Raw genomic sequence first — 13,632 nt, 5'->3', positions numbered from 1 at the left:
AATTCATTACACAATTTGCGGAACTTTTATTATTCATCTTATATTCTTTATTGTTTATGTTAGAATGTTTAGCATAGAAATATGAAAATGCGGAACCTTAACAGCCAGTTTGTCCGATTCACCACTTGTTTAATTTTTTGTAGGTTAATTGAATTGATTTTGAATATCTCCAAAAGCAATGACATCCTTATTTATTCGATAAAATAATTAATTAAACATATCATGACTATCAATTTACTATCTGTCTTACAACTTAAACTTTCTCTAAAATTACTAAAATCGTCTTTAATTTAAATAATTTCTAACGCTAATTTAAGAAATATAGAAGTATAAAGTCCAGTTTTTGCAAATAATTCGTTATTTAAGTTTCTTTTCGATATCATTGAGTTTTAGAAAAATTGATTTTTATAATTGAAAACTACGTCATTTAAGAAAAATTCTTTACATCTAATTTGCATTCTTGAATTACCTTGCACAAAAGAGACAACACAAACTAGCAAGCTTTTTAAAAAAAATAAAGCCAATATGTCTTATTTACCAGAAAAGAAACATATTTTAGCAAGTGGTATTTTTAATCAAACTTTAAGGGATTGGCAAGGTTTGAATTGTGCTTTAACTGCAAAAAATTTTATGTATCCTATTTTCATTATGTAAGTTTATTAATATTAAAATAATTAAACATTGATTAATACTTTCTAAAAATGGTTGCATTATTTTTTTCACGCAGAGACAATGAAAATGAAATTCAACCAATTAAAAGTATGCCTGGAGTATGTAGGTACGGTATTAACAAACTTAAGAGTCATTTGGAACCGTTAGTGAAGAACGGATTATCTTCAATATTAATATTTGGTGTTAGCGAAAAATTACCAAAGGTGATATGAAATATTAACACCTCTTGGAAGTACATGCCTAACCACATTTTTAATTTAGGATGAACTAGGAACACATGCTGACTCAAACGAAAATCCAGTTATATTAGCTTTACCAAAACTGAAAAAATGGTTTCCTAATTTAATGATCGCTTGTGATCTATGTTTATGCCCCTACACATCTCACGGCCATTGCGGTATTTTAAATAAAGATGGTACCATTAATAATGCTAAAAGCTTAAAACGATTAGCACAAATTGCATTATCTTACGCTAAAGCAGGTAATATATAATACATCTATATCTAACGATAGATTTTCAGATACCTAGTTTTCGAGATTTTCTAATGCCGATTTTATTTAAATTTGGCTGGAACCTTTTCTCAATTTAATTTGCACGTCGTTTTTCTAAAAAAATTCGATCTAAGAAAAGTGTATTATTTTCTCTAGGAGCAGATATTATCGCACCCTCCGATATGATGGATGGCCGAATCGGAGCTATCAAACAAATATTAATTGACAATGATTTTGGTAATAAAGTTGCTGTGTTATCCTATGCAGCAAAATTCGCATCTTCATTCTATGGGCCATTTAGGGATGCAGCAAAGTCTGCACCCACGTTTGGAGATCGCAAATGTTATCAATTACCTCCAAATAGTTCAGGTCTTGCACTTAGAGCTACAGTTAGTAATTCTGTTTAATAATTATCTAAAATTTATTACTCAGTTCTTAAAAAAATTTGTATTTTAGAAAAGGGATGTTGAAGAGGGTGCTGATATGATAATGGTAAAACCTGGCTTACCTTACTTAGACATTGTACAAACAACTAGAGCTCATTTTCCCGAATATCCTTTATTCATTTATCAAGTGTCCGGGGAATATGCAATGATCTATTATGCAGCTCAAGCAGGAGTTATTGATTTAAAAGTAGTTCTTTTAGAAGTTTTAACTTCAATGAGGAGAGCAGGTAATTAATACTTAAGCAAAGCGAAAATCTACATAGGTTGAATAAAAATGAATTTTTGTTGACTTCAAGTTGAGACATAGTTATTGAAACAAAAGCCACGATACTCGAAATAAAATATTTAATTATGAAATTTTATTTAAAAAATACAATTAAAAACAGACTTACTTCTCACTAAATATTGATATTTCGATTACAACGCAATCATCGTCAGTAGCTAAATTTAGTCGTATAATAAATAAGAAAAAACCTTTACAGAGTTCAAAATAAATACTAACCACATTACCGGAATTACAATAACATTCACAAAAAATATCACAAATTGGAAAAAATAAATTATCAATACCACCAAATTTTGTTTGTAACATTTCAGAATAAATTACAAAACTCACTAAATAAGCTGTTGAGAAATGTTACAAACAAAAAATTTAGTGGCCTTGAAAATGTATTTTTTCGATTTTATGATAATTTTTGTATTTTTTATTTGTAAGAATGAATAAATTTAGTTAGTAACGATGATTGCACTGTAATTTTCTTTCACCACGCCGCGTCTTTTAATTGCTCCATAAATTTAAAATTAATTAATATCTACTCTTTTTTGTTATTAAAATCAAATAATTCAATAAGATGTTTATCAAAATGATTTTTCTATTTCTTACTCAATTACCTTGTGATTATAACAAAATAAATAATAACAAAAAGCGAATATTAAAAATAAGCTTGTGTCTCAGTTAAAAATTCATATTTTATTGATCCTCTTTAATTTTGTAAATTTATGAAAATTGTTTTCTTGATAACAGGTGCTGACGTCATAATAACTTATTTTACTCCACAATTATTGGATTGGTTAGCAAATAAATCAAAGATATAATAATTTTAATTAATAAAAATTTAATAATTAATGACATAATATTTGGATTTACAATTATTATTTACAAAATAAATAAAATTTTGGTTGTTGTTTTTATTACTGTTACAATGTGTGTTTCCTTTCATAATCATGTTCTAATTTTGCTATAGCAGTTTGTAATTTTTCAAATGATCTACCTTCAAAATATGTAACACCCATTGCAAGTATACATTGAAAGGCTATATTATAGTATAATGGATATCGTATTGGTTTAGTAAATTTCCACCATAGTTTAAATACTTCTTTTGGTTTTTCTGTAATCGATGGTAATCGATATGTATTATAGCGCAAAGCAAACTAAAAAAAATTATAGTCTCAATATAGGATTTAAAAATGTAGAAAATTTTGCAATCGTCTCAAACTTTACATATAAAACGTTTGGAATTCTTTCAAACAACAATGGCGTTACCTGGCTTGATAATTACTATAATACCTGGCTATACAATTTTTTATTTTATTTGTTGGAAATGAGTAGATAAATTATGTAAAAATAAATATACTTTTTAAAATCGAATAATAGCTACCAAATGCATGTTGATAAACTATTTACAAATTAAAAAAAGGCAATTAATTGATAAATTACTTGAAGTAAATTTGAGTAAAAGTTATCGGAGTAAAAAGTAATTGTTATTTGAAGGAAACTGAAAAGTTTTATATGTTTTGTACATTAGTAGTAATTAATAATCTTTTTACGAAAATATCTACTACTCCAATAAACGAGGAGAAAAAAGACGAAATCTCTAAATTTTGACCTATAGCATCGATTTTGATGAAAATTTGAGATTTGCCCAAGGAGTGGTAACCACCCCTTCTAAGGGGTAGAAAGAAATATGTTGAAAATGGCAACGGAAATCGATAGAGCGATGAAATCTAAGTGCCATTTAAGTATATTTCAAAAAGTAAATAATTTCCGAGTTATTGGTGATTAAAATTCGGAGTATTTAACGTTAAATAACGGAAAAATTTACAAAATGCAAAAGCACCACTAGGCACCATATAAATTTTGATCTATAGGAAATAATTTAGGGTTTAAGTCTCGTTTACTGGAGTATATCTGTGAAAAAAAAACTTACATTGAATGTGGCAAGAGGAACTGTGACTATCGGAAATATTGTACTTAAAAGTGTTTGAAATGAAGCAGCACGTACTTCCAAGCATACTGGGCATTCATTTTGTAATAAAACCGAGTTGGTTATAAACTAAAAAAAAATTGGATTAACAAAATTTTACCCGAAGAATTTATTAGCATTACAAATAAGAACCGACATTTAAGGTTTTTCGGGGTATCTGGAATATTCCCAATCTGCCTATAAATACTAAAACCCTTGTTTTCAATTAAAATAACCACGGGCGAAACAATCATGTACCTAGATAAAATATTCGAATGTAATTTTTCCCCCCATTATGTTCGAAACTGTCTATAAAAGTGTCTATTCATAAAATTTTATCTAAGCTCATGATCGTTTCGGATTTATAATTGAAGTAATTAAAATCGAGTTTGTCTCGAATGAACTCCACTAAATCCGGGTAGATAAGTTTCTGGCAGTAAGTGAAATTCGATTTTGCCTTCGTTGAGTGTAATTAAATCAAATTTAAACGAAAAATAAATTTTTTTAACTAAAAAATTGTTTTATTTCGAAAAATAATTTAAACTGGGAATAATCTTTAAAGGTACTTTTATCAAATTTTGAGGTTAATCCAAGATCCGCGGTTTACAGGATTGTATCCTTTCTTTATATTAACTTTCGTATGACGTAGAGTATTTTTAGACGGCCTAACATGTATTTAATAATTTTATAATTTTGCCGCTTAATTTATCGTACCTCATTGTGTGAAAAGCATGACATCATTGTGGGAATTGCAACACACGGTAGATATGTAGCAAATCTAGCATATGTACCTAATCTTAACTTAACTCTATAATGGTTATTTATTAGTAAAGACGATAAACCACTAGCCACACCTAAAATGGCAACGCCATATCTTATTGGCCATCTGTAAATAAATAATCAAGTAATTTATAAATTGAAAATATATACTTAGCAGCACAGAGAATATGGCATAAATACAAATAGAGAAAAAGAAGATAATGCGTTTAGCAGTTTATGAATGCATATATTAGTGATGTGTCGGATATTCGTTCCCGTACCAGCAAGTACTCACACAGCGATTTTAGGGTTTTATGACAAATTGAAAAAATGATCGTAATTAGAAAACTGTCCTTTAAATCAAAACGGCTTTATTCGAAATGTATAATTCTGCGAAAAGAATAAAATTTAATTGTATGATATACCAAACTATTGGTATATACGCCGAGAAATTTTGAACTCTTTAAAGGTGTACATCAATTTAAATGTAGTACATTTAAAGTCAATTGAATTAAGCAAAAACGAGTACAGATTAACACATAAATAGTTTTTGCGTTCTAGCAACAAAATTAATGTCAGGAGAGCACTAAAATTAAACAAATATTTCTTTTAGTCATTTTACGAAAATATAAAATATCTAAGAATTGAACTACCACCCATCCACTCTCACTCGGAGATCTTCGCTAAAGCTGGACGAAGTGTATTATTAACCACAACACTTTCCCATTGAATTACCTCCCATCCACTCTCACTCGGAGATTTTCGCTAAAGCTGGACGAAGTGTATTATTCACCACAACACTTTCCTCTTAGCTCGGGAATATCTTATTAACATTATAATAAAACTGTATGAATTTATTTGAACAACAATACTGTATGCAATACACAATAGCTAATGAAATACACAAAGTAATCATGAGAACTTGGAGATACTTTTCTGTACTCGTGTTGCCTTAGACTCTTAAAAACTGTTTTTTCAGCAAGTTTTACAAGGGTAGGTGAGACACCACAATTATCTCCATCACATTATCGTTACTCGAGCGAATTGGAAATAGGAAGCTTTGCTTTTTGGTAATTTTGACATACGGCCGACTTCCCAACCCTTTTATTTAAGTTTTTCATTTGTTCAAAAACATGGAAAGGCAAATCATTTCAATAGGAATATTAAATAAAAAGAATCAGCTATTGAGGAGAAAATATTGCCTTAGTGATGGTGGTCTGTTGCTCACGAGCTTATTTTTATCATGTAAATTATAAACTTTAAACACATTAAAATTGACAATGTTACCTACTGCTTATTTAGAGAATGCAAATTTAAGATCTTCGGACTGACATTGTATAAAGCTTCCTTAAGCTATGAGAACTCAATCAATTTGTCACGAGAAATCCCGGTTTTTTTGTGATAGAAGTGGGATGTTCAGTATGAATTTAAAAATTTCTGCTAATAGAGTGCTTTAAGAAATGTGTGAATAATAAATAAGTACTTTGACTAAATTTAGTCAAATCCTGACCTATTATTGAATTCTTTATATTTAGTCCAAATTCTGTGCTGCTCAAAGCTATTAATTGTTTTAAAATCTTACACGTCTGATTCTGGAGTCCATTGTTCAATTAATTTCCATTCATATTTTAAAACTTCGTCCCGACTAAGTAAAACTGCATCTGATGGAATTTCATCAATCTTTCTGCTGAGAGCCATTTAAATTTCATTTACCTATGGTAAACGCAATCTAAAAACTTATATTAATACATATATTAAAGTTATCATACTTTGTTAGGAATTTTATATTTTCATCGAACAGTCATTAGTACACAATTTAACTTTAGGAGGTTCTTAAAATTCCATAATATTTAATTAAAGAGCTTAAAAGCTAAAAAATTTTAATTTAATCCATCGTAACCAGAGACTATATCAGTAAACCGATATATTCTCTGATCGTAACACTCTTTTCACTTTTGAGGGGTAATAATAACTTGACTATAATTTTCGGAGTAGTTAAAGATCATTCTAATTCTGGAAATGATTCCATAATTTATCTTGAACGTATATTTTAATAATTAAATTTCATTTATAATTTTATCTAACTTTTCAAAAAATGTTTACCTTTAAATTCTAACCTAAAATTCTGATTTACGTAATAAGCGGTACCACCATAGACCTTGTATAATTTATATGGATCGATCAGCAGCAGCCACAATGGAACAAGGGTTTTTAACAGAGCTAGATTTTAGTTTTTAAAATCGAGAATAGAAGATAATATAAATATTGTTAACACAATAATTGAAAAATAAAAATGGAATTTTTCTTGCAAAAAACCTAACTTTGAAACAAAATATGATTTCTTATAGTTAATCTCCGAAACCCAACGAATGATCTGTATATTTGGCGTTCAAATTATGAAAATTAGCACGGTTAAGCACCTGGGGGTCATCCTTGATGCAAAATTGAACTGAGTAAATAGTGGCTTCTGGGTGCGTTGAAGAACTTTTGCACTGTCCAGGAGTCAGTCCACTCCCACATGGTATAATGTTTGTTTACAATGATCATAAAACCAATGCTAAAATTTGACTGTATAATATTGGGGAGAGGCAAGGATATCTCTGCTTGGAGCAAGGAATCAATTGGACACCCATATCTGTATTCCTAAACGTGTCAATGGTAGAACAACTTTTACCACTGCTAGTTTTTGAATTTAATTGCTCAAGGGGTGATGCAAATTGTTTAGCAATAGATTATATGCATCAAAAATAATATTATTCATTTTCTGAAAATCTATAAGTAATCTTTGGACGTCTAATAATGTAAGAAAATTTTTCAACAATAAACAAATATGAATTAATAAAAAACTAAATTTATTTAAAAAATATAAAAAATAATGTATAATTTTAACTTTATAAAAATAGAGTAACTTTATAAAACTAGAGCCAGCGTATATTTTTTGAAAAAATTGAAAATTTGTTTACGCATACACGCGCTGACTGAAGAATTATTCACAAATTAATTATTTCTTTCATATAAAATACAATTTTAACATCCTAAAATTACAAAACTACAGAAAAATATTGCGAGAAATAATTGCATTAATTAAAAAAGTAAGGCTAGAAGATGCATAGTTAAAAAAAAATAATCTGGCTCAATTACGGTGATGATGGATTCACAAAATTTTTCGAGTTCTCGCTTAGTTTACGGAATATTGACAATTGAATATGAAAATTGCATTACAATTAGCTAATATACTAAAACCGTAATCCAGTCATTCAATAATCTTATTTGATCTAAATGCTTTCTTCCAATTGGCAGGATGTATTTTTTTTATGTCTGGTTACTCCAGTACTCCGAGTAAAAGTTTTATTACAAACATCACATTTAAAAGGTTTTTCACCGGTATGTTGTAAATTATGACGAAGTAGATGCCAACGGTGTAAAAATCTCTTGGTGCAAATACCACACTCAAATTTTCGATCATTAAAATGAGTTTTTCTGTGGTAATGTAAGTAACGTTTCAATACAAATGTTTTATCACACATATCACATTGAAATGATCGTGATGGATTTTTACTATGGTGTGCAGAGTTATGAAGAACTAACGCTTCTTTACGTGTATACTGTTTATTGCATAATTCACATTCATAAACTTTCTGCTGTTCACTATGACTATGCCTGTGTCTAATTAAGGATGTTCGATATTTAAATTGTTTATTACATATTTGACAACGATGTATGTTTTTAGTATCATTTTCAATTTCCTGTTTAATATCTTCTAGTGTGTAGTATTCATTGTAAGCAATTTGATTATCGTAAACATTTTCTTCATAATCTGGTATTTCTTCTTTGATTACCAAATCAAAAGGATATTGTGGTTCTATTTGTATTTCTTCTGGAAGTATTGTAAGGCTTTCTGTGTTACGTTTCCGTAAATTATATTTAGGCATTTTTTTTTTCGTTTCTCTAATTTTTAAAACTTTTATAAACACAATCAACAAGAATACATAAACAAGCAATCAAAAGGTCATTCACTGAATTTAAGTTTCACTGAGCACTGACAGAGTGTCAGTGACAGTGACAGAACCGGTAAGATATTATAACTAGAGCAAAGAGTATAGGGTAGAGGGGAAGCCTATAAGAGGTATAATGTAAAATCGTAGTATACGAGTTTCAGCGCCTCCACTGAGTAAGGTTTCAAACTTAACAGTTAAAAGTCGCTCCTGCAAAGTAGTCAAATTTAATAGTCGCCCCACAAAGACTGGAAAAATTAATAGCAAATCGCCACACACTCCAGATGTCACGTACAATTACATTTCTGATTCTCCTCTGTCATATACTCTTTGAAGTATAACAAAGACTTCTAAAATACAGACCTTCAGTCCTATCTCTTCCATAGACCTATTACAAAAACAGGTGATTCAGAAATATTATTTTCCAGCTATGAATTGCTTACAATACATCAAAAGACAAAAAAAATGCAGAAAAGGAGCTCCACCTATTTTTGACTATAAAATAGAAAATAATTGAATTTTTTAATTTAAAAAATAGTTGAACTACGAAACGAAAAAACACATTTGAACTTGGAAAAACTATTAATTTTCCTAGTTTTTCCAATGGTTGTTTTATAAAATTTTTGCTAAAAATTTTCAGGAAATACGTTTTTCCATATTCTAAATCGGAAAAAGAAAAATAAGTTTGGACCTCAATATTCTATTTGACAAAAAGGCAAGTTTTAATTTGAATTTTGCATTTTTTTTTTTTAATAATCTATAGTATTTATTGAAGACTAATATTGATAAAAGCCTATTGATCTATTAAAAAATTAACATTGCGGTAAATTAAAAAGTAGGTAAATTCAATCATTAGATTATTCAATAGATACATTTTTATGAAAAAATTAGGATTGCTCCTGAATTATTTCGCTTTTAAAATTGTGCCGCCCTAGGCAACTGTCTCACGTGCCTAAGTCTAAATCCAGGACTGAGCAATGGAGGTCTTAAAACCGAGTATAAATATGATTTTTGAGTATAACAAGAGGGTAGAAGTGCTAGAGAGTTTAATCTCGAAAAAGTTCATCTACCCACCCTATGTCCTATGTGGTTTTCAACTCCCTAGCTCAGTTTGTGTATCAGACATCTCTAATAAACCACATAAATTTTGTTCTGGGGCCCATGAAACGAATTTATAACAAACAAAAACACAGAATGTAATAAAAATATGATTTATTTCATATACATCTTTGTTTATTAAAAATATACTCATATACATTATTAATTGCAGAGAACTATTTACTTTGTGGAATTCCATAGTTAAGATTTTGAAGAAATAAAACTTCTACTTAGTAAAGTAAATTAGCAGTTTTATTTCTTCAAAATCAGATACATTAAATGAATTAGAAATTTAGGTGAGAACTAAATTTTTATTACCAGTGCAGAATTTATTATTTGATTATAGTTTATCAAGCTTTCTGTAATGATTAGGAGTGAGAAAGAAAACCATGCGTAATTTTTTTTTTATTAGCATCCGTTAATATATTAATAAAGCCATCATTAAAACCTTTTTTCTTATTAGTAATCGAAAAGTGGTTTTGTGCCATGAGTGCCTCAAGAAATAGATATCTACCTACGTCTTAAAATAAATTATATTATATCGTACTCAGAATTTAAGCAAAAATAACGACTATGTCGTGCGAGAGAAAATTTTTCTAATCTTTAAAAAAATTTATGAAATATTTTTTTTGAATGCCATTGTTTAATATTATTACAAACATTTTTATAATGCTTAAATATAAATTCGAAAAGCAATATTACAAAACTGAATAAAGCACCAAATAAAAATGCTTTGATAGTCGGTGCAAATTCTGTTAAACCAACGCTGACAAAACCTCCACGCGAAGATTCACACTTTGGTTTTTGTGGTACCCAAATTTTTGCAACACGATCTTGTAAACCCACTTCACGTTGTCTTCGTAATCGTATAGTGAATAAATCGCGATACGGTGAATGATTGACCAATGCCACTGCTTGCATTGGTAATTGATACAATTCAATTTCATCTAAACCACATTTTTCATCTTCTGTATATGTGGCACTAATAACATCATAGGCTGCTCCTGTGTCCACCTAGAAAACAGTAAACGTTGAAGTTTTTTGTATAGCAGTACATGGATATGAAAAACAGAAATGTTTTTCTTTTTATAGTCGCATAAAGGAATACATAAAATAGCCATTTTTATTCCAAGAGCCCATAACACATTTTAGAGCCCGGATTTGATGCATCAAGTTATATAGCTTAAAAGTATCGTCAATACGATAGTTGTTTAGGGTTTGATTAGTTTCGGTGGCATTCACAGGTGGGACAGGTACTGCGCAAGGTACAAGTAAGATAAAATATATGTGTTAAAAAATATTATTGATGTTGCATGATATAAACAAAATTATGGTTTAGAATCAATTATAAGGGTAATATATAAACCGCAAATCATTTGAGTGGTGGGACACCGAACAGGACCAACCCAATGATACTGTCTAAAGTAGTAAACAAAAATATTTTTGATGCACGCTGCAATTTTAATAATAGAGATACATATAGAGGACGCGAGGGATCTGCTAGCCTGTAAGTGGATGCGATATGATGAACGAGAGAGAAGACTACCAGTTAGTTCCCCTGATGTCTCCATGTCATAATCATATGTCATAATCATATGATGCATAGAGATTTGTAATAATGTAAACAATATGCAGTCAATGATATAAAGATTAGACAAGGGCATCAGGGGAACTTACTGGCAGTATTCTCCCTCGCTTCGCATATCGCAAGTTTTGGGCCCTGACGTTGCTATTGGAAATCGGAGCTGCTATTGAGGACTTCCGTCGAGTAAAAACACTCAGTGATTATTAAGTATTTATGTATATATCCTTAGATAGCTATTTTCATATAGACATTTCGAGTTAACTTCACTAACGTCTAAGATTGAATAATTGCAGAACATGAATAACTTAACCAAGTATCGAAAGATATATCTTTTTGGTAGAAATTCTATAATATTAATAAGAATATTAAATAAAAATGCCATAGCCGGATCTCCAGCACATTGCCCTGGTAAATTTTTAACTTTCTATTTTTTTAGTTACATCAGGCAGAATTTGTTTGCATTTTCAAATTATACTAGGCATAGGATTAGTTTGTGGAATATTAATTTTTTAAAGGGACAAAAACTTACTTGAAAAGCATACATTCCTTTTCGAACTTTTTCAATGCCTTCTACAACGCTCAAAAATCCATGTACTCCTTTGGGCAATACCTTTTGCTCATATAATTTCTTTGTAATTGGATGTTGGCTTTCCTATTAAAATGAAAAAAAAAGTTCTAGGTTTGAATGAAGGAATATTGTTTGAAAAGCTTTCTGCGTTACCGTAATGAAAACCACATTATATGTTATGTTTTGTATACCAACACCAAGTGGGCTTTCCACTAAATCAGTCAAAGATTGAATGGATGTACTTGGTGTTTGAAGAAGTGCAACAATACTTGCTGCATATGAAGTAAATAAAAATAATGATGATACAAAAAATACCAACATTGTGAAACGAGGTGACATTGTTGAGGGAGACAGTGAAAAACCTGTAAATAAATTATCTCAAAAAAATGTTTCCCCATTATATCCTTATTAAGTTGTTCTACACGTTTTATCGAACAGAATCAATTTTGAAAATGTTTCGTATGTGTCTGTAAACTGTCTAGCGGTCGCAAGTTCGATTTGATATCAAGAAGGTTTTTGGTATTTGAGAGGTCAAGTTCGATAATGAAAAAAATCGATAGATAAACAAGGAGTGAGGAGTGCGCAAAGTACAAAATTTTGAATTTTTTTAAAATTAAAAAATGTTTTTGTATTTTTTGATCAGTTCTAAGCAAAAAAGTACTCTTGTGATTTCTCTAGATGCTTAGTTTTCGAACTAAATATTCTTGGAAAACTAAAAATGCAGTACCTATTCGATTCTAAGAAAAATGTGTTATTTATTTAATCTCTGAGGAAATTCGCTTCGTTAACGCAGCTTCTGCGCTACGATTTTTTTTTATTGAAGCTAATAAATATTATGCCTGTTACTATTTCATTGGAGAAGAAACCACTCAAATGATGGTACCTAAAAATATTGTCGCGGCAATGGTTTAACATCAACTGTGTTTAAACGATACTATACTGTTCAAATGATAATGAACGTCGGCTTGATCTCGGGTTGATCCAAAATTTCTGGAACAGGATGTTTCTAATTTAAAGTGTTACTGTATTTCTTATCAGTAACAAGCTCTCGTCTAATTCTAGACGTCTAAAAGTTATCCCTTTATAGCATTATCGATTAAAATGGTCAATATCTTTATTTACCATATTGCGACCTTTTTTTGTAGTTAGATGAAATGAAAATGCCAAGCCGAAATCTTGTGATCAACTATTGGTTAATCCTGCCAAATATGGCTATGGCCTTATGGAATCAAAGGGACAAGAGAGAATATTGTGGGTATTTGGGTTGGTAACATTAGTATAATATATATTATACCTTGTTGACATACTGCTCCGCTAATAAATGTTATCAAATCAAATACATTAATTAATTTAACTATTTCATCTCCATTTTTAATAATCCGAAATTGAAAAATAATTATAATAGCTACAATCAATATCAGACCACCGCAACAATACCAAACGCTACGGTTAAATGGTAATAAGTAGATGTTGCTAATACTGGACAATGGCGGTTGACGAAATATTACTCGAGCTCTAATCAAAAATTAAAACAAACGAATTAGAAAAATTAAATCAAATATTTCTAAATACAAAATATTTTACGTGACTTGAACCAATTCTGCCGAAAAATCACATACTGCCAATCGATCTTTACGCATTAAAATCTCTTGCATGGCAAAATCAATTTCTTTTTTCTGAAATTGCCCCATTAAACCACCATCAAATATTCCGCTATTATTTTTATCCCAACCGAAACTATCTGTTATAGAAAAATTTGCCCTGAAATATGTAC

At 29.7% G+C, this 13,632-nt stretch overlaps 2 protein-coding genes across 4 annotated transcripts; one reads left to right on the top strand and one right to left on the bottom strand.

Annotated features, from left to right (window-relative positions):
• Positions 1-283: 283 nt before the first annotated feature.
• On the top strand, positions 284-2,728 carry LOC123291513 (delta-aminolevulinic acid dehydratase). The gene is made up of 6 exons (XM_044871822.1): positions 284-650; positions 728-875; positions 934-1,153; positions 1,321-1,553; positions 1,621-1,837; positions 2,635-2,728. Exons 1-6 carry the CDS (start codon positions 526-528, stop codon positions 2,703-2,705), a joined length of 1,014 nt encoding a protein of 337 aa, XP_044727757.1. The 5' UTR covers positions 284-525; the 3' UTR covers positions 2,706-2,728.
• Positions 2,729-2,753: 25 nt separating this feature from the next.
• Positions 2,754-6,771, bottom strand: LOC123291511. 3 transcript variants are annotated; one of them, XM_044871820.1, is made up of 5 exons: positions 6,716-6,771; positions 6,195-6,348; positions 4,568-4,739; positions 3,818-3,943; positions 2,754-3,041 (listed from the first exon to the last, which is right to left on the bottom strand). In XM_044871820.1, exons 2-5 carry the CDS (start codon positions 6,308-6,310, stop codon positions 2,808-2,810), a joined length of 648 nt encoding a protein of 215 aa, XP_044727755.1. In that variant the 5' UTR covers positions 6,311-6,348; positions 6,716-6,771; the 3' UTR covers positions 2,754-2,807. The 3 variants fall into 3 exon arrangements, with proteins under 3 accessions (XP_044727755.1, XP_044727756.1, XP_044727754.1); XM_044871821.1 differs by having other exon boundaries at positions 6,195-6,341; positions 6,716-6,764; XM_044871819.1 differs by lacking the exon at positions 6,716-6,771 and having other exon boundaries at positions 6,195-6,703.
• Positions 6,772-13,632: the final 6,861 nt, after the last annotated feature.

The sequence above is a fragment of the Chrysoperla carnea genome, chromosome 2, assembly GCF_905475395.1.
Source record: "Chrysoperla carnea chromosome 2, inChrCarn1.1, whole genome shotgun sequence".
NCBI lineage: Eukaryota > Metazoa > Arthropoda > Insecta > Neuroptera > Chrysopidae > Chrysoperla > Chrysoperla carnea.
The sequence above is the reverse complement of the archived record's forward strand: the minus strand, read 5'-3'. Positions and strand labels throughout refer to the sequence as shown.